Source organism: Melanotaenia boesemani, chromosome 2, assembly GCF_017639745.1.
Source record: "Melanotaenia boesemani isolate fMelBoe1 chromosome 2, fMelBoe1.pri, whole genome shotgun sequence".
NCBI classification, from domain to species: domain Eukaryota; kingdom Metazoa; phylum Chordata; class Actinopteri; order Atheriniformes; family Melanotaeniidae; genus Melanotaenia; species Melanotaenia boesemani.
Genome location: NC_055683.1, coordinates 11,080,814 through 11,106,076, shown reverse-complemented (window position 1 = coordinate 11,106,076; position 25,263 = coordinate 11,080,814). Strand labels below are relative to the sequence as shown.

Genomic DNA, 25,263 nt, shown 5'->3' with positions numbered 1-25,263 from the left:
TGTAAAAATAGTTCCAGAGTGATGTTCAGCTTGGTGTAAAAAGTAGTTCCAGAGTGATGTTCAGCTTGGTGTAAAAAGTAGTTCCAGAGTGATGTTCAGCTTGGTGTAAAAAGTAGTTCCAGAGTGATGTTCAGCTTGGTGTAAAAAGTAGTTCCAGGGTGACGTTCTGCATGGTGTAAAAGTAGTTCCAGAGTGATGTTCAGCATGGTGTAAAAAGTAGTTCCAGAGTGATGTTCAGCTTGGTGTAAAAAGTAGTTCCAGAGTGATGTTCAGCTTGGTGTAAAAAGTAGTTCCAGAGTGATGTTCAGCTTGGTGTAAAAAGTAGTTCCAGGGTGATGTTCAGCACGGTGTAAAAAGTAGTTCCAGGGTGATGTTCAGCACGGTGTAAAAAGTAGTTCCAGGGTGACGTTCTGCATGGTGTAAAAAGTAGTTCCAGGGTGACGTTCTGCACGGTGTAAAAAGTAGTTCCAGGGTGATGTTCAGCATGGTGTAAAAAGTAGTTCCAGGGTGATGTTCAGCACAGTGTAAAAAGTAGTTCCAGGGTGGTTTTCAGCATAGTGCAGCATCTCTTCTTCTAACATGTCTGGAAACGTCTGGGAAGTGAGGAGTCCAGTTGCTGGAGTTTTAGGAGAGGAATGTTGTCCCATTCTGGTCTGATGCAGGATTCTAGTTGCTCTACAGTCCTGGACCTTGGTTTCTGGATTTCTGCTTCCATGATGCTCCAGATGTTGTGTACTGGTGAAAGGTCTGGACTGCAGGCAGGCCAGTTCAGCAGCCGGACTCTTCTCCTGTGAAGCCATGCTGCTGTGATGGATGCAGGATGTGGTTCAGCATTGTCTTGTCGTTGTCTGAAAGGGAGCAGATGTTGCTCTAAAACCTCCATGTTCTTTTCAGCATTGATGGAGCTTCACAGACGTGGAAGCTGCCCACGCCATAGGCACTAATGCAGCCCCATCCCATCAAGATGCAGCTTTTCACCTGTCCACTGATAACAAGCTGGATGCTCCCTCTCCTCTTTAGTCTGCAGGACACGCCGTCCATGCTTTCCACAAACTAGTTCACATCTTCATCCATGTTTCCACTTTCCCTCAGACCATTTTAAATGAGCTTTGGTCCAGAGAAGATGGAAGACGCTGGTTCTGGATCATGTTCACATCTGGCTTCTTCTCTGCATGATGGAGCTTTAACCTGCATTTGTGGGTTTCAGGGTGAACTGTGTTCACAGACAGAGGTTTCTGGAAGTCTTCCTGAGTCCATGCAGTGGTTTCCAGTAGAGAATCATGTCTGCTTTTAATGTAGAAGATCACCAGCATCCAGCCTTGTCCCATGCATACAGAGATTCCTCCTGATTCTTTCAGTATGTGGATGATATTACAACCTGCAGATCAGAGATCACAGACTCTGACCCTTGAGGGCTACCATCCTCCAATTTTTAGTTTAGTACATAAAAGTCAGTCTTACCAACAACAAGACCTTGACCTCCATCATGTTTACATGAACTTTACTCTGCAGCTCATTTAGAGTTGCCAGAAGCAGTCCATTTATCCGCTGATCAGCAGAAAATCGACTGCTCACACATGTGGGTAAACTAAATATCTGAAAGGGTTTTTAACTAAATGCTGTTCATCACAAAACATCATCTCTGGAATTTATTCCAAACATTTTACAAACAAAACGTCAGTTTTCTGAAAAATGATCAACATGTTGGTCAGAATTGAAAAGAGATGTTTGGTGGAGCTTTAATTTAAATCCACGTTGAATCTGCTGAGTAAGAACAGACGAGTGGTTGTAACTGGTGAGTAAAATGTCCTACTGATAGAAGTCCAGCAGCTGAAGGCAGCTTCCTCTTCCTCACTGCTGTCTGACTGCATCCATCTGACTCTGATATGAAGCAGAAGCTCAGAGCCAATCAGAGGAGGAGCAGCAGATGATGGAAAGGAGGATTTCAGTTGATGTTCAGATGAATGATGTGTGTTTCCTCTGCAGGTGAAGGTAGAAAGTGTGTGTGAGCTGATGTGAATCCAGCATCATGGATCAGGACAGAGAGGAGGGAGTCCCTCCCTCTAAAACCACTCAGAGGTGAGATGTCCATCTCTAACTGTCCATGACTCTTCTCCATGTCAGAGATCACAACTCACATCACCAAACATCTGGATTCACAGGAACCAGCCTGGACCTGGACTTGGACCCAGACCTAAACGTAGGCGTAGACTTAGTTTTGAACCTGAACCTGAACCCAGCTGTGTCTCCATGAAGAGCGACTGGTCGATGGAACAACCTCCTGATCTAAGATCAGACCAGCAGTGAGTATCAGAGTCCAGTGGAGGTTGGATCAGGTTTCAGATGAAAACCAGTTTCAGGTTCATCATTTCTGGACGTCTCTGCTGAGACGAATCATGTCATGTGATAGATTTGATTTGTTTTCCAGATTCTTCTGCAAACTAAATGTGGAACAATTTCAGAATTCAGCTGTAAAATCAATAAACCATCTTTATTCACAGGAATCAACCTGGACCTGGACCTGGACCTGGACCTGGACCCAGCTGTTTGTCCTTTAAGAGTGACTGGTCGAAGGAAAATCCACCCAATTTTAAATTAGAGCCACAGAGGTGAGCTGTGTGAAGTTGTTGCATCAGTTTATTTTTATTCCATCTTGTGTTTCAACTCAATAATAATAATAATAAAAATAATAATAATAATAATAATAATAATAATGATAATAATAATAATAATAATAATAATAATAATAATAATAATAATAACAATAATAATAAAGGATATCTTCAGTATTTAAGGTGAAATATCCAGATGAAGCTCTAATAATAAACATGTGAGTTTTATTAAATATTTCTTGTGAGCTGAGAATAATCAGGAGGATTCTGTCTCAGTGCAGGAAACATAGAATCTCCATAATTCAACTTTCTCATCTGTGGAACGTAGAAGCAGACGAGAGTTTTTCCTCCTCTGGAAAAAGGAAACAGATTCTGGACGTTTTCCAGAAGTTCAGGAGATTCTCTGAACCTCAGTTACTAAGTGACCTGCAGTCAGTTTGGCTCCTCACAAACACACCAAACTTTTTCTTAGTGGAAAACTCCAACATCAAACACATTTATACTGGGAGCTGCCCAGTCTAACCAGTCTCATCCAAGCACACACTGGCTGTGGCTGCCTTGCTCCAGGGCACCTCAGCACAGAGCTTCATGAAGGTGTTGGTGAGAGCTTCCTAAAAGCTGAAAGCAGCTTCTCCATGTGACAGAATGTGATTCTTCCTGATTCCTCCACAGAGTGGACCAGCAGAGCTCAGAGCTTCCCAGTGGTCAGTCTGCCCAGCAGCATCAAACACAGCTGGACTCCATATTTATGGTCTGTACATGTACAACAACTACTTCTCCATCTCTTCTGTCCACATCATCTCCATGCTGACCTTTGTAGACCAGTGGATTGTCAGTGTGTCCAACATGGATCTGATGTTTGGCTCCATGATTTCAGTCTGATTGTGTCCTTCATATCGTTTCTCTTCCAGCTGCTGGAGGACAACATGATCACTTTCATGAAGAAGGAGCTGAAGAAGATCCAGAAGCTTCTGAGTCCAGATTACCCAGAATGCTCAGTGTTGGAGGGTGAGGATGAGGAGCAGAGGAAGAGCAGCAGAGAGGCGTTAGTGAAGATCACAGTGGACTTCCTGAGGAGGATGAAGCAGGAGGAGCTGGCTGAGCGTCTGCAGAGCAGTAAGAGGATTTCTCTAAAGATTGAAGCTGCTGGATAAATGACACATTTACTGATGTCTCAACACATGAACATCACATATTCACATCCTCATTCCTCAGAGGCTTCAAATCTTTACTGACTCTTCTTATTTCTTCTTTTCTTTCAGAATATTTTGCTCCAGCTTGTCAACGTAAACTAAAATGTGGTCTGAAGAAGAAGTTCCAGTGTGTGTTTGAGGGGATTGCTAAAGCAGGAAACCCAACCCTTCTGAACCAGATCTACACAGAGCTCTACATCACAGAGGGAGGGACTGCAGAGGCCAATGATGAACATGAGGTCAGACAGATTGAAACAGCATCCAGGAAACCACACAGACCAGAAACAACCATCAGACAAGAAGACATCTTTAAACTCCCACCTGGAAGAGATGAACCAATCAGAACAGTGATGACAAAGGGAGTGGCTGGCATTGGGAAAACTGTCTTAACACAGAAGTTCACTCTGGACTGGGCTGAAGACAAAGCCAACCAGGACATCCAGTTGACATTTCCACTGACTTTCAGAGAGCTGAATGTGCTGAAAGAGAAAAAGTTCAGCTTGGTGGAACTTGTTCATCACTTCTTTACTGAAACCAAAGAAGCAGGAATCTGCAGCTTTGAAGAGTTCCAGGTTGTCTTCATCTTGGACGGTCTGGATGAGAGTCGACTTCCTCTGGACTTCCACAACAATGAGACCCTGACTGATGTTACAGAGTCCACCTCAGTGGATGTGCTGCTGACTAACCTCATCAGGGGGAAACTGCTTCCCTCTGCTCGCCTCTGGATAACCACACGACCTGCAGCAGCCAATCAGATCCCTCCTGACTGTGTTGGCATGGTGACGGAGGTCAGAGGGTTCACTGACCCACAGAAGGAGGAGTACTTCAGGAAGAGGTTCAGAGATAAGAAGAAGGCCAGCAGGATCATCTCCCACATGAAGACATCACGAAGCCTCCACATCATGTGCCACATCCCAGTCTTCTGCTGGATCACTGCTACAGTTCTGGAGGATGTGCTGGAAACCAGAGAGGGAGGAAAGCTGCCCAAGACCCTGACTGAGATGTACATCCACTTCCTGGTGGTCCAGACCAAAGTCAAGAAGGTCAAGTATGATGGAGGAGCTGAGACAGATCCACACTGGAGTCCAGAGAGCAGGAAGATGATTGAGTCTCTGGGAAAACTGGCTTTTGATCAGCTGCAGAAAAGAAACCTGATCTTCTATGAATCAGACCTGACAGAGTGTGGCATCGATATCACAGCAGCCTCAGTTTACTCAGGAGTGTTCACACAGATCTTTAAAGAGGAGAGAGGACTGTACCAGGAGAAGGTGTTCAGCTTCGTCCATCTGAGTGTTCAGGAGTTTCTGGCTGCTCTTCATGTCCGTCTGACCTTCATCAAGTCTGGAATCAACCTGATGGAAGATGAACAAACAGTTTCTGTTTATTTAAATGAACCAGATCTGCGTCTCCATCAGAGAGCTGTGGACGAGGCCTTAAAGAGTTCAAATGAACACCTGGACTTGTTCCTCCGCTTCCTCCTGGGTCTTTCACTGCAGACCAATCAGAGTCTCCTACAAGGACTGATGACACAGACAGGAAGTAACTCACAGACCAATCAGGAAACAGTCCAGTACATCAAGAAGAAGATCAGAGAGAATGTGTCTGCAGAGAGAAGCATCAGTCTGTTCCACTGTCTGAATGAACTGAATGATCGTTCTCTAGAGGAGGAGATCCATCAGTTCCTGAGATCAGGACGTCTCTCCACAGATAAACTGTCTCCTGCTCAGTGGTCAGCTCTGGTCTTCATCTTACTGTCATCAGAAGAAGATCTGGAGGTGTTTGACCTGCAGAAATACTCTCCTTCAGAGGAGGTTCTTCTGAGGCTGCTGCCAGTGGTCAAAGCCTCCAGCAAAGCTCTGTAAGTACATATATAGCAGGATGTGGAGAAACATACTGCTGCTGGTATAAGGGTACATCATGGGACAGATTATTACTTGTCTTATTATTTCCTCTTCAGACTGAGCAGCTGTTCCCTCTCAGATGAAGGATGTTCAGCTCTGTCCTCAGCTCTCAGCTCTCCGTCCTCCAGACTGAAGGACCTGGACCTGAGAATCCAGGACTCAGGACTGAAGGAGCTGTGTGATGGACTGGAAAACTGGAAACTGGAAACTCTCAGGTCAGGTTTCTCTGCTGCTCTCACATGTTTTTCCTCTGTTTCAGCTTCAAACATCTCTGTGATGGAATAATCTGCAATGTTTTCTAAACTACTTTGAAATATTCTGAATGAAATATGTCCAGAGTAACGCATCTTTTAAAATGAAGGAACATGTGTTTTATTTAGGACTTAAAGGTATAAATGAGCCTCTGGTTAAATAAAGATGCTCTACTTTGTCTCTCAGCTTTGGTTGACGCGTTGCTCGTCCTGCTTGTTTATCACGTTGTTTCCATCCAGTGGTTCAGTCACATAGTAAAGAGAATCACCCCCAATGCTTTTTCCTGCCTAAACTCCTTTACCCTGATGGAAAACATCATGGAGTTTAGGAAAGGTGGTGGGATAAATTCAGAGGATCCAAGAAAAGATGACAGCGTTGCATTGAGATTCCGACCACAATGAGCCTCACCTGTGGTTTTATTCTGCAGCTCTGAAACTACAGATGTTCAATAAATATTCCACAGAAAGGGATTCAGATATTTCATCTAATGCAGTCTGATCACACTGACATGGAAACTATATGTCATGTGAACATGTTCAGATATAAAATATGACTTTATAATCAAGCTTGGTGATTAAAGGGAAGGAAAAGTAAAACATGTTGTCACAGCTGCTCACACTCACCCCACTGTCCTCATATATGTCCACACATTTACTAGACGGACTAGACTAGACCAGGTGTTGTAAAGACTCTTGTTCTTCTCGCAGTGGACACTGTAGTTCTGTCAGCTCATGTGGGAAATGCTGCCATCTGCTGCTGCAGCTACTAACTGCACCTCATGTTGGTGCAGTTTGCAGCTACACCAGGGGCCTCATTTATCAACCTGTAGCTACAAAAACCGGCGTACGCCGCTCATAGTCAACTTTTGCGATTTATAACAACCAAACTTGGTGGGAAATGTTCCTACCTCCACGGCAACTCTGACCTAGGCGTACACACAAAATCTGGGAAAACGGGAAACGGCGACACCAATGGTCCAGAATAAAATCAAGGAAATGATGTGAAATGTGAGACATTTGTACACAATCCACTATTACTTTTCACACCACGTGTTAGATATTAAAGCTGTTTGCAGAAATGAATAATTCCATATTAATTCTCCTAAGAGTTCACGCTCAGAAATAAAAACAGGATTTCCAAGAAAAAGGGAGATGGTATTAATAAGAACCTCAACCACTAATATATGTTCTGTTGTTGTGAAATAAAACTTATATGTTATAAAATCCATCCAGCTAAATAAGGTGGACAGTCTGCTGCCAGCATGAACGAGTTAGTAAAAGAAAATGTGAGAAGTAGCTTCGGTTCTTCATTCTAAGACCCAGCAGAGCGGGACGCAGACTGGAGGCTGGAGGTCTAGAAGTGATGCAGTGCTCAGGAAACACACAAGAGGTGGATTTCCTTTATTTCTCACAACTCCTTGTCTACCTGGTTAATAGCGGTGATGGTGTCCATCAGTAGCTGCAGGACCTACTCTGAGGGCACAGCTGCTGCGGTGCTAGGTGGAGTCTCTGGCCTCACCCTCTCCAACCATAGCTGCAGCCCCGCCCACCCAGCTGCCACACTAGGAACTAGAAAGAAATATTATTTAACGCTAAACAAAATAACATCCACAGACTGAGAAGAGCTTTAAAGATGTGTGAAATACATTTCACATGTAGAAATGGTTTATCAGACTTTCATGTAATTATCAGTCCACACAGGTCTTTGCTGTGAAACTAGCTCTACCTTTAACACTTTCATTTCACGGTGAACTGAAGATGTAGACGCTGTTATTAATTAGATTAAATATGTTTGTGGATAGTGAGATATTTGTAGCTGATGGGAGATATTTGCACAATCTCTCCTATAAATGTTAGAAAGTCAGATAGAAGGGATAGAGAACTAACAATGGAACTAGATTGTGTATCTCCACTTTTCAAAACTCCCCATTAGAAGTTCAGCAGATATTCTGCCTGTACAGAGCAAATTCTGGATTTGTTATTTTGAGGAATGTATTTTAGTTGTTCATAAACATTAAATGTAACATAAGTTTAATACTAATATTATTCATTTTGTTAAATTCCTTCTCTTCAGACTCAGTGAATGTTTCCTCTCAGATGAAGGATGTTCAGCTCTGTCCTCAGTTCTCAGCTTCCAGTCCTCCAGGCTGATAAAACTGGACATGAGTATAAAAAAATATTTGACTATATTTGGTGGCAGATGTAGCAGCCATTTGCTGAAGAGTCAGTGAATTCTGGGCTCCATGTATCACTCGGATCCTGACATTGACTTAAAGACCTCACTGTATTCTGCCGCTCTGTTTAAGATGTCACTTTTTGTAATAAACCTTTTTTATTCATCAAGTTGACATCTGGAGCTTTTTTTTTTTTTTTTTTTTTTCTTTTTTTGTCTCCCAACCATTTTTGTAATATCACCCCCTTCAGCTATTTTTATTGAAACCCTAGCTGCTGCCATAAGACAAAATAAAGAGATTAAAGGAATCCATGCCAAAAAATATACAACACAAGATAAGTCTTTATGCTGATGACGTATTACTTTTTCTCCAGAACTCACCGACGTCTCTCCCCCAGACAATCACACTTATTAACACATTCTCATCAATATCTGAATACTCTATTAACTGGTCTAAGACTATTATTATGCCCATCAACTGTGATCTACAAAACATACCTAATACTACAATACAGTCTGGAAACATTAGATATCTAGACATAAACATTTCCCCCAGGTTATCAGAACTAACAAAGCTAAATTATGTCCAGCTACTTTAAACAATAGAGGGTGATCTCTCATGGTGGAGGCGCTTACCCGTATCACTCATGGGGAGGGTTGCCACAGTTAAAATGATGGTTCTATCTAAAGTAAACTAGCAGTTTTCAATGATACCCACTAAACCATCCTCCAGTTGGTTTAAGTCACTGGACTCACATATATCTAAATTTTTATGGAAAAATAAGCCATCACGTCTAAAAAAAAAAAGTCTAAAAACTTTACAACAGACTAAAGATAGAGGCGGATTGGAGCTACCCGACTTTAATCATGTTTTCTTAGCTAACAAGCTGCAGTATACCTCCAAATGGCTTAAACCTAGCAGTCTGGATGAAACATGGTTAGATGTAGAGCAAGCATTGTGTGAGGATGTGTTTATCTCTGACCTGCCATTCATCAGCTCAACCATCAAAACACATAAGTGTTTTAAAAGCATCAATATCAGTTCCTCTTTAGTGGCTTGGTAGGATTTTCTAAAAATAACCAAATCCTCACTTTTTCCATGTAAGTTTACACCCCTCTGGAACAACCCTGACATTTTGCAAAACAAAAAGCTTATCAATTTTACTCAATGGAAAAATAAAGGAATAAAACAGTTAGAACATATAATAGAAAATGGAAACTTCTTATCATTTAATATTCTCACTTCACAATATGGAATCAGTAACAAAACATTTTTAGAATATCACCAGCTTAAATCTATTATATGTAAAAAATATACCATTTATCAATTAAACTTACAGCTACCTATTAGGGTGGCAGAATTCATGAATCTCAATGCCCCAAAGCTATTATCAAAAACATATAGACTATTATCTAAACTAGAAGACTCAATCCAACTTCAAAATGGGAGGGTCACTTATCCAGTAACTTTAATAAAGATAAATGGTCACAAATATGTTTAAACACCTTTACAATGACTAAAAATTCAAATATGCAACTAATACAATTCAAAATTCTGCATAGAACTCATTATACAGGACAAAGGATGTTCAGGATGGGTCTGTCACAATCAAACATCTGCACACACTGCAGTGAAAACACACCAGATAACTACCTCCATGCCTTGTGGTCCTGCACACCTGTCCGCAGGTTCTGGCTTCAGGTATGTGTGGACATGTCAACATGGTTTAACACTAGAAGTCCCAGGAATTTTGATATCTCCCTAAAGTCCCAGAGAAGGGTCGAAAGACCTTTAGTCCAAACTGACGACTCTGCTGGCAAAAATTAGCATCTCTTCATTTGTAAATGCAGCCATTACCTGAGGAATGCACCCATTGCATCCAGCCCCTCCTTGTTACCTTGAAACGTCTGGTAAATTCTGTGGCAGTGGGGGATGGTGGGCTGAGGGGGATAAATAGTAGCTAGCTTCACCTCCAACAAATAGAAGGAAGCAAAATGCAGAGGCGGCTTACAACTCAGCAGGCATTGGACCTGATCCTCAGCGATACAAACCCTTGTGACTCAGATGGAGAAGAGATACAAATTCAGCTGGATTCGGACTCTGACTCTGAGCAGTCTTCAGGTAAGATTTGAAACTATTATTGAACTTTTTGGTATGACAAATTTCTTTCTTTCTGCTTTGTCCTGTACTGTGAGTTGCAACACTGGAATTTCTCCATTTTGGTACAAATAAAGGATTTTTTTAATCTTATTTCCAAAACATCCTATTTTCGTCCTCTGAAATTGTGAAATTGTTTACCTTGCAGATGATGAGACTGCTCCACTGCCAGAAAAGAGGGCTCGGTTGGGAAGTGAGAGGACAGAGATGGCTAAAGATGGCACAGTGTGGCATGAAGAACAGCTGGGGACATGTCTCAATTTCACCCCAATAGAACCATACGGCACAGATGGAGAGCCAACTGCTAAGGCCAGAAGAAGTATCCGGACTCGTCTTCAAAGCTTCTTCTGTTTTATAACACTTGAAATGCTTCGTAGCATTCAAGAATGGACCATTCAGCATGCACGGCAAAAGGAGCAGGCAGATTGGTTCATGAACCTCCCAGAACTAATGGCATTTATTGCAATTATTATCTTGCGGGGGGTGAAGAAAGTTCCATCACTACGTGACAATTGGTCAGCAGAGCTGGGAAACCCACGAATCATTGCTACTATGGCCCGAAAGCGCTTCCAAAACATCATGCAACACCTACGCTTTGATAACATGTTCACACGCAGTGAGCGAGTGGAGACAAATAAGTTTGCTGCAATTTCTAATCTGTGGGAATCTTTTGTCAATAACTGCATCAGATCTTATAACCCTGGTCGACACATCACTATTGATCAACAGCTTTTCCCAACAAAGACTCGCTGCAGTTTTCTGCAGTACATTGCAACAAAACCGGACAAATTTGGCATTAAGTTTTGGCTGGCTTGTGACTTGAAATCAAAGTACATTTGCAATATCCTGCCATATCTTGGCAAGGACCCCAGTCGTCCCAGTGGAGAGAGACTCTCTGAGAGTGTAGTGATGAGGCTGATGGAGCCGTTCATGGATAAGGGCAGAACTGTAACAACAGACAATTTTTTTACATCGCTGTCCCTTGCGCAACGACTGCTTAGCCGGAAAACCACCATCCTTGGCACAGTCAACAAGATTCACCGGGAAATTCCTCAGTCAACTAGACAGAAGGACCACACTAAATTCACCACTCGAGTGTTTTCCACCACTGGTGCAACACTCACAGTATATGCGCCGAAACGGAAAAAGACTGTCTATCTTCTCAGCAGCATGCACAATGTGGTTGAGACTGAGAATACCACCAAAAGGAAGCCAAACACTGTCACACAATACAACACCACAAAGTGTGGTGTGGATGTGATGGACCAGATGGTGCGGGAGTACAGCGTGCGTGCAGGAACACGGAGATGGCCAGTCGCCGTGTTCTACAACATGATCGACATGGCGGCACTGAACGCTCATGTTCTTCATAAGGAATGCACCGGAGTGCAGGAGAGAAGAGTGGACTTCCTGGTTGAGCTCGCGAAAGAGTTGGCCAACTCTCATGTGAGTCAGAAGAAGGCACATAAGGAGCAACTGCTTCAGCAGCAACCTCCCACACCTAGCCCTGGGAAAAGGGCAAAATGTCAGGTCAACCATCGATGCAAGAACAATTGCGCAACTGTAAGATGTGTTGACTGCTACAAATACACATGTGGCAAATGCAGGATGGAGATACCATGGAAGTGCCAAGCATGTTTGGACTTAGCACAGACGGACTGCTGAAAGAGCAGAAAAGCCATTCACACAACGGCATGCCACTGTAGCCTTGTGTAAATATTTGTGAAATTGTTTCATTACTTGCATTATTTTAACTGTTTTGTTGTTTTTTTTATGACAAAAATAAAAAGCATTGGAAAAAATTCACAGTTGTTCTTTTATATCTTTGTCATGTTGACATTTATGCCCTCTTGACTTAGACACTAATGCTTCTGGACATTTTACTCACAGACCCTGCCTGTACCACCACAATCAAAAAATGTTCATTTTAAATATTCAAAATTGTTCATTGCTTGGGCTTTTTGGACATAAGGTACATGAACATTGGGTTAGAAAGTTTGAAAAATTGGTCAAAAATTCTGAAAAATTTGTATTTTTTCATTTGTATGAAAAGAGGAGAGCTGGACCTTTTAAAGTGATTTTTAAAAAAAATATGAATTCATCATTTTGTCATATCATTCTAAATTGTTTGCTTTTTTATTGAAGGCCCACAATGATTATCTTTTTTTTTTCTTCTAAAAGCACACAAATGTGTCGAGGAGGTATATATCATATATCATATCAAATATATTTTTAATTATTTGAAATATACCAGAATGCAGGAAAACCTTTCTGAATCTGTTTGAGGTCTACTCCAATCTCATACTCAGGGGACCAAGCAGTGTCTCAAGCCAAGCTTTGGGCAAAAGTTGACAGTCCGGTTTCAAGAGTCTACAGTGTCTCCCCTAAGTATGCGCCCTCCTGGGGTGTGCCAGTAATTGACTCGTCTACAAACAAAAGAAGCTGTTCGCAGCTTAAGACAGGATTTTAGCTAAAATCCTACTGGTCAATCGACCCATCTCTGGGTTGTAAAGGTAGAAAGGTCCATTGACCCCTCTCTGGGACTTCTAGTGTTAAATGTAATATTCCTACAATCCCCACACTATGTCTACTAGGTGACTTGGGTGACATTAATATGGCAATTAACTCTGCACACATGATATGCACAGCATTATGCATCGCAAAGAAAACTATCCTTGTGAACTGGAAAAACAAAAATAATCTGTGTATTCAGCAGTTTAGGAATCTCTTAGTTGACCACATCAGTAATGAGACAATGTCTGCCTCCTTAAATAACTATTCGGCTGAATCTCATTCCTTCTGGTCCCCTGTGCTTAGTTCCATCACTTAGTGTAGGTGGAGGACTGTGACCTCGTTCCTATGGGGGTTTGAGAAATGGCCGGGAGTGACTGGTGGTTGCGGGTTCTTTGTGGTTGCCCGTGATGCGGGACCGGGCTGCTCTGCGGTGGGGGTGGCTCTGAGTCTGGCCCCGTTGGGGGCTGTGGGGGCCAGCGGTTGGAGTCGCCTCGTGGCGGGGGGTGAGGCCACTGGTGGTGCCTGGGTTGGTGGGCGTCGGTCCTGAGCCGGGTGGCCGGGCTATTCTGGGGCGGGCTGGGCGGGGATTCTGGGCTCTGGTGCCTGGGGGTGGTCCTCCTCCCTCCGGGGTGGTGGGCTCCGTATGTGCCTGGGGTCTGGGCCTGCCCGGATGTGCTGCCATGGTGTGGGTTGGTGCATGCCCTGGTGTCTGGTTGACACCCTGGGACCCAGGGTATGGCTAGGGGGCAGGGGGGGTGTAGGGGTTTGAAGGAGGGCTGAGTGAGATTCGGGGGATTATAGGGGGAGGTGCTGGGGTGTGAGACAGGGATGCTTGTATGTTGTGTGTGTGTCTATACTGTGGATGTTTGTGTGAATGGGGGGGTATGTTTGTGTGCGTGCGTATGCATGTGTTAGGATGAGTGGGGGTGTGTCTGGGGAGTGAGAGTGGGAGGGTTGGATGCTGTGCGAGTGTTTATATTTTTTGGGTGGGGCGGAGAGGGCATATGTGAGTTATGATGAGTAGGAGTATGCAAGGAAATAGGTGTGTGCATGTGTTTCTGTGTGTGGTTGGGGCGGGGTTAAGTGCACTTGTGGGGGGGGGGGGCTTGGGCGGGCCTGGGGGTGGTGGGCCGTGGGTCTGCCGCTGTCCCCATCCTCTCATTCCCCGTTAGGAGGTGTGGGAACTTTCTGGGGTGGGTGGCGGCTCACTGGCTGCAGTCCCTGAATGGCCAGGTCGTGGGGGGCGGCCTCTCCTGGCCTGTCTTGCCCTGGGGGGCCTCCTGGGGAGCAGGGGTGCCTAATGCCACTAAAGGCTCATGATGCGCTGGTGGGCTGCTGGCTCTATGGGGGTTGGGTCAAGGGGTCAAGGGGGGGTGCTTGGGGCTCGCTGTCCGCTGGTCCGCCTGGGGTGTCCCCCACGGGGCATGGTGGGTGGGTTGTGTGTGGCGTGATTGTGTGGTGGTGAGTGATTGTGGGTGCGGCACGGGGGAGGGTGTGAGTGTGGGGTTATATGGGGTGCAGGTTGAAGTAGATGGGGAGTGGGGGGAGGGGGCCGATAGCACCCTGGTTCCCGGGGTGTGCGGCTGGAACATTGGGGTGTGTGCTGGCCTACGCCGGGTGGCTGTCTGGGGGGGCCTGGTCCTCCTAGGCATGTTGCGGGCCCTCTGCCTTTGGGGGGTGGGGCGGCCTCCTCTGGGCTCCTGGGGCCCTGGGCCCTCCGCTTGGGCTGCCCTAGGTGGCCGGTCCCTGGCGGGGCCGGCGGCTGCTGATCTTGGCCCACTGGGGCCTGTGCCCCGGGACCGTGGGGGGCTCTTGCTGGGGCTCTCCTCTGCCGCCCTTCGGGTGGGGCTGGAGTCGTCCTTGTGGTGGGGTGGCATGGGTTGGTGCTCCGGGTCTGCTGCTGAGGGCCCGGCCCAGGCCCTGGTCTGCCTCTGGCCTCCGTGGAGGCGTGGTCGCATTTGCATGATCTCACTCATCACTCTTCATCACTGATCACTCCTTGTTTCTCATGCTCTGCATGCTGACACAGTCACTGAGTTGTCTAGTGGGTTTTTAATACTAAGCGATAATTATAAAAAAAAATTTTTTGTATTTTTCCTGTGAGTTAGTATCTGGTCGCTGTTATGTCTTTTTGGTTTGATTTGGTTATTATTTAAAAACTCTTAATGACTGGCAGCCTCACAATGACATCACCAAATTTTTAAAAAGTGTATTTTCTCCCTTTAATGTCGCTCATCCGTCTTGTTGACCTGTGATTTTGTGTTCTTCATGGTGAGAGGTGGATCACAGCAACCCAGCTCCATTGTTCCTCGTCTTCATTCCACCTCTGCAGCCTCTGTGTTGACAGCAGGAATTTCTATTATTCTGGCCAATAAGACAGCTGGCTGCAGGACAATCAGCTGACATCTGGAGTAAACAATCAGAGCAGCATGAAATAGTGCTGCAGTCCCTTGACTTTAATAACAGGAACAGTCCTGCAGCTAAATGAACGGCAAAAAATCTCCACCAACCTGTAGGAGTGGGTGCAGCTTCAATGAAAAGTAAAATATAGAAAGTAACAATTAAGACAAAAAGCTGGTTAAAAGTTAAAGAAACAGGAAAAGCTAAGGAGTGACTGCAGCAGGCTATACACAGGTTGGTGCATGCACTAACTGTGTGTAAAACTTTCTTCATAATTGTATCTCCCTCTTTCTCTCCAGGCTGAGTGTGTGTGGTTTCCTGCAGGACTCAGGACTGAAGAAGCTGTGTGATGGACTGAAGAGTCCAAACTACAAACTGGAAACTCTCAGGTCAGGATTCATCAAATTCATATATAATGTTAAAGGGATGGAACGTGTAGTGGACTCTTAAATACATAATTCACCGTGCAGTAATATAGACTGGTGTTTCACGTTATAGCACGTTGTTCACTGTTGCCTGGTAACCCCAGGAGAGTTCTGGAATTTCCCTTGTCTGTATTTCTGTTCTTCAGTTTTTAATAAAACGACACGAGTTGTGTGGTTAAAGTGAGAAATTGGCTTTTCGTTTCTATCCTACAATTTCCACACTGGTGACCCCGACGTGGACGTTTTCCACAAACTCCCGATCGACGATGACTACGAACGCGGTGTCTCTGAAGCTGCCAGAATTCTGGGAGTCGTCTGCCTCGGCGTGGTTTGCCCAGGCTGAAGCACAGTTCGCCTTGCGTGACATTACTGTTGACGCCACCAAGTACTACTATGTTGTCGCGGCACTCAGCAGTGCTACAGCCACGAGATTGGTCAGTCTTTTAAAGAACCCACCGGCGGACAATAAGTATGCTGCAATCAAAGCTCACCTGCTAAAGACTTTTGAACTCTCTGATGCCGAGCGGGCCAGTCGTCTATTCTCGTTGCAAGGTCTGGGTGACAGTAAACCCTCCGAGCTCATGGACAAGATGTTGGATCTCATGGGAGACCATGCACCCGATTTCCTCTTCGTCCAACTCTTTCTGAGGCAGCTGCCTTCCCCGGTACGAGCCGCTTTGGCAAACTCCAGCATCACGGACTGCCGTGCCCTGGCTGAGGAAGCCGACCGTTTTTTTCTGGCAAGCCGTCATCACGGACCAGCTCCTTCTGCACTCGCCACCTTCGCAGCTGCGGCACCGGACACGGATTTCTCTACTGCTGCAACGATCTCCGGCGACATGGCGCTCACTGCAGCGACGGTGCCCCCCCGCCACCACTCCGGACAGAGTTGGTGTTATTATCATGCACGTTTTGGATCCAAAGCCAAGCGCTGCCGTGCTCCCTGCAGCTATCCGGGGACGGGAAACGCCAGAGCCGGCGCTCAGTAGTGGCCATGAGTGCCGGTTCCATTGACAGGCTGCTGTTCATACATGACGTCATCTCGGGGCGCCGTTTTCTGTGCGACACCGGCGCGCAGAGGAGCGTCCTGCCCGCATCAAGACTGGACATTATTTCAGGGGGACAAGGCCCCCCCCTACAGGCCGCTAACGGCGCTCCCATCTAAGGTACAAGCGGTGCTGGATTTCCCACGCCCGGCTACGGTGCGGTCCCTTCAGGAGTTCCTGGGTATGGTGAACTTTTATCACCGTTTTATTCCTAAAGCTGCAGCCCTCATGCGACCACTACATGAGGTTTTAAAGGGCAGGTCCCCCAAGCAGTTGGTGGACTGGACCACTGACAGGACAGCCGCTTTCACTGATGCCAAAACTGCTTTGGCCAATGCTACGATGCTCTCTCACCCATCACCCGAGGCCCCCATTGCAATCACTACAGATGCCTCGGACTATGCGGTTGGTGCTGTACATGAGCAGTGGGTGGCCGGCGCTTGGCAACCCCTCGCTTTCTTCAGCCGGCAGCTCCGCCCCAATGAACGCAAATACAGCACTTTCGACCGGGAGCTGCTTGCACTGCACCTCGCTGTCCGACATTTCCGTTCGTTGTTGGAGGGCCGGCGGTTTACTGCGTTCGTCGACCACAAACCTCTCACTTTTGCTATGGCTAAGGCTTCTGAACCTTGGTCTGCCCGACAGCAACGGCAACTGTCCTACATCTCAGAGTTCACCACGGACATACAACATGTTTCAGGCAAGACCAATGTTGTCACAGACTGCCTCTCCCGCGCTTTGACTGGGGTCGTCCACCTGGGGCTAGATTATGCCCACATGGCAGCTGATCAAACCTCCGACCCGACGGTCCAGTCGCTCAGGACCGAGGCTACTAGCCTTCAGCTGAAGGATGTCCCCTTTGGTGAGGGCAGCTTCACGCTGTTATGCGATGTTTCCACCGGTTGTCCAAGGCCCATTGTTCCGACCACCTGGAGACGCCGTGTGTTTGATGCGGTACATGGTCTTTCTCACCCTGGTAGGAAACCGTCCCAGCGTTTGGTAGCGTCCAAGTTTGTCTGGCATGGTCTAAAGAGGGACGTGCGGGACTGGGCGGACACCTGCGTGGACTGTCAGTGTTCCAAGGTCCACCGCCACACTGCAGCTCCCCTAGCGCTTTTCCCGGTGCCGGAAAGGAGGTTCGACCATGTGAATGTGGACCTGGTTGGCCCCCTTCCCCCCTCTCTTGGTTTCACCTACCTCCTTACCATGGTGGATAGGACGACCCGCTGGCCTGAGGTTGCTCCGCTAACATCGGCTACGGCTGCGGAGATTGCAAGGGCATTCATTGGTGTTTGGGTGGCCCGCTTTGGCACTCCATCTGATCTCTCCTCGGATCGGGGCTCACAGTTCACCTCGGAGCTCTGGAACGCGGTGGCAAACGGCTTAGGGGTGAAGCTCCACCGTACCACGGCCTATCACCCACAAGCTAATGGCTTGTGTGAACGTTTCCATCGTTCCATGAAGGCCTCTCTCCGGGCCAGCCTCAGGGACAGCAACTGGGTTGATAAGCTCCCATGGGTCATGTTGGGCCTCAGGACTGCCCCTAAAGAGGACCTCCAGGCTTCGTCTGCGGAGCTGGTGTATGGCCAGCCTCTGAGGGTCCCTGGGGATTTTTTTCCTGACGTTACGACCCCGTGGTCTGCAATCCACCAACGCACGGTCCTCGCAGATAAAGCGCAGCTATTTGCTCCTGTTCCAACCTCCCAGCATGGCCTGCCGCAGTCCTACATTCCCCCATGTCTACAGTCAGCAGATTTCGTCTTCATTCGCCATGATGCTCATCGCGGGCCACTGCAGCGTCCTTATGACGGCCCTTTCCGGGTATTAGAGGGGGGGGATAAATACTTTGTGGTGGACATGGGCGGTAAGGCCGAGCGCATTTCAGTGGACCGCCTCAAGCCGGCTCACCTGGATTTGAACGGACCTGTTGGGCTTGCCCAGCCTCCGCGACGGGGTCGTCCTCCAACCGGTCCTGTGTCCCCGGGTGACCCCTTGCAGGTTTCCCCGTCCCATACCTGCTCGCCCTCTGTTGTTACCTCAGGACCTGCTCCTGCAGAGGTCCCCGTCCCCGCTGTTGTTCAGCGGAGTCGTTCGGGTCGTGTGATCCGGCCGCCGCCTCGTTGATTTTTCTTTCTTTTTCATGGGTTCCTGTTTTGTGTCTGCCACGGTGAATTCTAGGGGGACGTGTGTAGTGGACTCTTAAATACATAATTCACCGTGCAGTAATATAGACTGGTGTTTCACGTTATAGCACGTTGTTCACTGTTGCCTGGTAACCCCAGGAGAGTTCTGGAATTTCCGTTGTCTGTATTTCTGTTCTTCAGTTTTTAATAAAACAACACGAGTTGTGTGGTTAAAGTGAGAAATTGGCTTTTCGTTTCTATCCTACAATTTCCACAAACGTCTATTTCTACAAAAGGAGGGCAGGTAGAAAAAGTGTGAGAACCACTGAGCTATAGCTGCTGTTAGAATGAGTTTGTAGTTGTAGTTTCTATTTTCACCAGCAGAGGGCGCTTTTAGTTCTTCTGCACTGATGCCAATGAGAACAGACTTCAGCTGAGAGAGAGCATGCTAATGCTAATAACTGAATGAAGAGTGGTTAAAGCTTCATTTCATGTGGAAATATTGATTCCAGAAGGTATCCACACCCACGAGGACGTTTCTGAGTTGCCGGACATCACCATGTTATAGTGTTTTGTGGAGAGAAAACTCGGGGGGTTTTAACAGTTGGTGCCTACCTTAGCATGCTAGCTGCTGCCAACCATGGCTAATTGTTCATTTTGTGGATATATTATTGTTATGTGTGTTATTATGCTTCTAAGACAATGTTTAAAACCAACCGGAGGTATATAAGAGTGTGCTGTGGAGTTATTGAGAGAATGTCATTTAATTAATTATTTTAAACATGATTGGAGCGTGATTTAATTCATAATTGTTCACTAAAAAGAGAATAAATAGTGTACAGTTGATGTAGATAGATGAATCAAAAGAGATAAACTGCTGCTCTGTGCAGGCTGTTTTTTGGTGTATGAGCAGGTTGTGATGGCGGCCAGAGCCCGGACCAGAGGCACCAGAAGCAGGACACCGGCTTACTTTTTATTTATTTCTACTTTATTACACGTGAAGCGTTTACAAAGACAATAAATACAGTTGTCTATATAATAAAATAAAGGTTCTGAATACAGGAAATAAACAACTTAAATATGTAAATAGTAAAGAAAACTTATTGTATCTAAATGTAGAAACGTTAGTTCAACATGAGAACAGAGAGAAGTGAGAAAGAAAAAGAAAAAAGACATACTGGGGGTTAACGACTATGTCTACATATTAAACATCCTGCACACACATACAGTTTTAACTGCTTTTTGTTTTTTAGAATAATGTATAGAGAGGATGTAATGTTTGAATTCATCAAACAAAGAAATGAAGCCTGGTTTCCTACCTTTAAATTTACACTTATGAACATGAAATCTGGCCATAATAATAAGGAGATTAATTAAGTTCACACTAGGACTGTTGTGCAGATCTTTCGCTACAAGACCAAGCACTACATACTTCCACATAAAGCAAAAAGATCATCAATTTCATCCTGAATCAGACTGCAGATCTTTTACTAAAACACTTTTACAGCTGGACAAGACCAAAATAAATGGACCATCGTTTCAGGAGAGTTTTTACTAAAACTGCAAAGTATATGAATATTTCATGTAAATCTGTTCTGAATCTAGACTTTAGCTGGTAAATGCTATGGACGAGCCTGAAGGAGATTTCTTTCCTTTTATTAGTGATCAGAGATTTATTAGGAATTAGACAAACCTGCTTCCATGGCACATCATCCACAAACATGTTCCACTGACAAACAGCACAAGGTAATGATAGAATATTCTTTAGAAATAATGTTCTTCCTGATCTATTATTATTTCTGGAATAACTGGACAGACAGACCTTCCCTACAGGAGGATGAAGAGGAGACAGCAGGGGTGTGTACTAGTATCAATCCTCTGTTGGTGTTTACAAAGCATACACAGGAGGTAGAGAATAGCATCCTCCACACCCACACCTGCGAGATAGGCAAACTGTAGGGGTCCTGGGCCTGTTGCACTTGGGGCTTGAGGAGATTGAGGATGGGCCGCTCCATCGTCTTCATCAGCTAGGATGTAAGTGCCACCAGTCTGTAATCCTTCAGCTCACCAGGACGTTTGCCTCAGTGCCACTGCTGGCTTGGTGGTTTGATGCCACAGTGACCTATGGTGAACACAAGTTGGCAGTTCATATGAAAGTAAACATTATTTATATGGACTTTATGGGTACTTTGCAGATTCTTTTTAAGTGATGTACAATCTTGTAAACCATGCAGCTTCCTCAGCGTTACCATGGAAACGAGCCGGTTCTCTAACTACCGTTTCCGATCAAGGACAGTTTTGTTTACGCCACAGACACCGCTTAATCTAGAGGTTCATCACTGATGAATAAACATACAGAACCTATTGCATTATTCAAAAAACTGCTAACATTTATGTGTGCTAACTCCAGCACGGTGGTGTGGTGGTTAGCACCGCAGCCTCACAGCAAGAAGGTCGCCAGTATGAATCTCCGCAGGGGGGTTTCGAACCTTGAGGGCGGTGGCCTTTCTGTGTGGAGTTTGCATGTTCTCCCCGTGTATGCGTGGGTTCTCTCCGGGTTCTCCGGCTTCCTCCCACCGTCCAAAGACATGCATTATTAATTAATTAATAATTGGTTATTCTAAATTCTCCCTAGGAGAGTGTGTGTGTGTGTGTGTGTGTGTGTGTGTGTGTGTGTGTGTGTGTGTGTGTGTGTGTGTGTGTGTGAATGGCTGTTTGTCCATCTGTGTTGGCCCTGCGAGAGACTGGTGACCTGTCCAGGGTGTACCCTGCCTCTCACCTGTTAAAATGCTGGGATAGGCTCCAGCTCACCCGCGACCCATATGGAATAAGCGGTCAAGATAATGGATGGATGGATAACTGTCGTCAGGGATAGAAGAGAAAGGAAGCTTGCAACCCTACACATTAGAATTATTATTATTATTTTATATTACACATTAGAATTATTATTATTATTTTATATTATTTTATATTATTTTTACAAAGAGCACAGTGGCCCCTAAGTTAAATTTTTATGAGCACAAACAGAAAATTTAGGGGAGCACACTGGAATCGCCTTGTGTAGCAAATATTCACATTTCCTCTCATTTTCAGTGTATTAGTGATAAATACTTGAACAATAAATTCAGAAATCACATTGTTTACATTCACACTGTGCTCCTCATAAGAAAAGTTAGTCTGGAGCCCTGTCCAGATACCATGAAGGTTAAACCTCTCTATAAATGTTAAGCTGGTGTTGCTTCTGTTATGTGCACGATGAGGCCCTTTGTCTAAAGAATTGTCTGATCCAACATTTAGATCACCTCCTAATAACAGGGTTGCATTTGTAAATTGTAAATTAGCAAAAAGGAATAAAGCTTTACGCTTAACATTGTTGCGTAGCCCCCTGGTATCAAGAGATACGCAAGATAGAGTAGACACGAAAATGAACAGTAATTAACACAAAGAATAAAGTTTTGTTTTATAAAACCTTTAAAGTTTAACAAGTAGTACAACATCGAGAACAGCAGCAGTAAAGTTATCCTGATAGAATCATTTAACGCTAACAGGAACTAAATAAACTTTTTTTCTTCTTATAATATCTGGATCAAAAAAGAACAGATGTTCAGAATCAAGGCTCAAAAAATACCTGAGAGCAGAGGGGACCGAACACAGGGACCCATCTCATAGATGTGGCATGTAGCCAGCACAAGCGCCTGGCCTCGCTCAGTGCTGCCTACTATGAAACAGTTGTTTGGGATCAATCCACGGGTCCATGGCCCTCTTCGTGCTCAACTCCAAAGCAGCAGTTGGATGAAGAGGTTATTGTCTGCGGGAGTAGGAGGAGATTGGTCGGGGTTCGGAATCCTGGCTTGAGCCTCTCCAATCGCTACGCGGCCCTTGCCACGGACTCACCGGTTTCCCCAGCTGTTGCTCCAGCAGCACAGGTGCTTCCCGACCTGGAGTCCTCCTTGGAGTTCCCGGCTCTGTCGAGAAGTGATCCTGGCTGTCCACGGGTTCCGACTGCGGGTGTACCTCGCAGTGTCACTTTGCCAGATCTGGGTGATATATCGCCAAGTCCTGTGCGTAATGCTCCGCCAACATCAGAGTCGCTCCAGTCCACAAAATCCACCAGAGAATCCCTATGCCGCCATACTAAGTCTTCTGCTCGGAGGAGGTTTCTCAAGGAGGCTGTTCTGAGGCGGTCCAGTGGCCTCCCCGCTCAGACACCTCCAGTGACCGATCCGCCCGGTCCCGTGGCTGTTCTTGCTCCGTCAGATGATCCGCCTCTGCCTGACAACTTCCCGGGCCAACAACAACATGGCAGTCCATCCAGCACCGAGGTACCACCACACTCGCCCTCCCTGCCGCGTCCACTCTTTGTCCCGTCCACACTTATAGTTGGTGACTCCATCATTAGAAACATTCGCTTTTTTAATGCAGTCACTCACTGTGTTCCTGGAGCCACAGTACCAATTTTACTGAAGCAACTCCCATCTCTCCTCAACTCTATCCCAGCCACAATCCATAGGGTAGTTGTCCATGTTGGTACAAATGACACCACACATCAGCAATCCGAAATAACTAAGAAGGGTTTCCGTGAACTTTTTTCTCTCCTTCATTCCCACGGATTATCCTTGTTTGTCTCTGGCCCTATCCCAACTCTTCACCGGGGCAGTGGCAGGTTCAGCAGAATCTTGTCACTTAATACATGGCTCCAGTCCACGTGCAGATCTCTTAACATGTGTTTTATTGATAGTTTTAATCTGTTCTGGGGGCGTTCGTCTTTATTGCGCTCAGACGGTCTGCATCCCAACAAGCTTGGTTGCTGTTTGTTAGCGGCTAATCTGCAACACGCCTTGCAGGTTTTCCCACGTGATTGACTATTTACACCACACACCCCCTCAGCACATGCTTCTTCAATGCCTGAAACCATAACACTCAACCGCCCCTTTAACGCCCCCTGTATGCCTGATGCACCACAAACGCGTCCCATAATAATTACCAACCATAACACCCTACCTGCACCATTGAGCACTGTATCCCCTGCCAGTGCCCCCTATCAGTACCACCTGGCATCACCACCCACACCTGTGTCTCTCCCCATACAGTCCATAATCACGAACAGAACACAGATATTCAGTAAAAAGTCCCACAGAAACCCTGCTAACCTCACGTCAATACAGACACTCAACAGGCCACCCAACACACACCCGGTTTCTAAGGACACTCATCCTGGTCCCCTGAATATGGCCCTGCTGAACGTCAGATCACTTTAAAATAAGTCCTTTCTTATAAATGACGTGATTTTAGACAACAGCATTGACTGTATGTTTTTAACAGAGACATGGCTCAGCACAGATGCCCCCATCACCCTAATTGAAGCATCACCACATAATTACATGTTCACACATACGTCCAGGAAAGGCAGAAAGGGTGGTGGGACAGCCTCTATCCTGTCATCTTCCATTGATTTTAAAGACATTTCGTTTGAAGAATACTCCTCTTTTGAATATCACACCATTGTTTTTAGCAGCCCACCTGTCCTTGGAGTAACAGTATATAGACCTCCTAGAAGGTGCTCATCATTCATAACAGACTTTTCAGAGCTGCTTTCAATCATTCACAACCAGTATAAGAGGATTGTTATTTTAGGTGATTTTAATTTGCACATAGATAATCAGTCAGACTCTTTCCCCCAGGACTTTTTAAATCTTTTAGACTGTATGAATTTTACCCAGAATGTCAGAGTACCTACGCACAACAAGGGCCACACATTAGACCTTGCTATTACTTATGGACTATCTACCAACATAACATCAGTTGTTGATTTAGGTATTTCTGACCATTTCTGTGTCTTTTTTAAGGTTGAAGGTTTTATGAAACAAGCTATCCCTGAACAGACTATTAGGAAACGCTGTCTTAATGCTGAAGTGGCTGCAAACTTTACTGATCAACTTCACAGCGCCACAGCTTTTATTTCCCCCTCATCCTGTGATTTTATTGTTAACCATTTTAACAGTAAATTACGTGCTACCCTGGACAAAGTGGCCCCACTAAAACTGAAGAAAGTAACAATAAAACCAGCTCCTCCCTGGCAAACTGAAGATATCAAAAAGTTAAAAAGTGTTGAAACCACTGACGAATATTTACCCTATTGCCAGTTCTTTGACCGACCTTTCAGGCTCACGTCCTGTTGCTTCCTCTCTTGGATCTTTAACAACCGGTGAGACTCCAGTCGCGAAGTGATGGGCTAACCTTTCCACCTCGATTCTTTTGGCACGGGAACAAGCAATTTTACCCCTTTAGAATTCCTGATTATTATAGTCCGCTCATGCAGAGGTAGGCCTGAGGAGTTATTCAGGTAGATATGCCAACCTTTGGGTCTAGGAGTATGAAGCTACCGTACTTTCGTCCTAACAGGATCACTACCTGGTGTCGAAGTAATAACCTAGCGAATTCTTATGTCTCTTCGGGTATCGGGGAAT

At 45.6% G+C, this 25,263-nt stretch overlaps 1 protein-coding gene and 1 long non-coding RNA gene across 2 annotated transcripts in view; both read left to right on the top strand.

Moving 5' to 3' along the window:
* The first annotated feature begins 2,023 nt into the window (after positions 1-2,023).
* The window catches only part of LOC121653834 (NACHT, LRR and PYD domains-containing protein 4C-like), a 101,171-nt gene continuing 77,931 nt past the window's right edge, over positions 2,024-25,263 (top strand). Inside the window, exons 1-3 of the mRNA XM_042007505.1 lie at positions 2,024-2,079; positions 2,163-2,303; positions 2,502-2,518. Coding sequence (XP_041863439.1) covers positions 2,030-2,079; positions 2,163-2,303; positions 2,502-2,518 — 208 coding nt within the window. The 5' untranslated portion in view covers positions 2,024-2,029. The remainder of the gene's footprint in view (positions 2,080-2,162; positions 2,304-2,501; positions 2,519-25,263) is intronic.
* LOC121655232 lies at positions 5,606-15,562 on the top strand. The gene is made up of 3 exons (XR_006013110.1): positions 5,606-5,663; positions 5,763-5,921; positions 15,502-15,562. It is a non-coding gene; the product is annotated as an uncharacterized LOC121655232 (long non-coding RNA).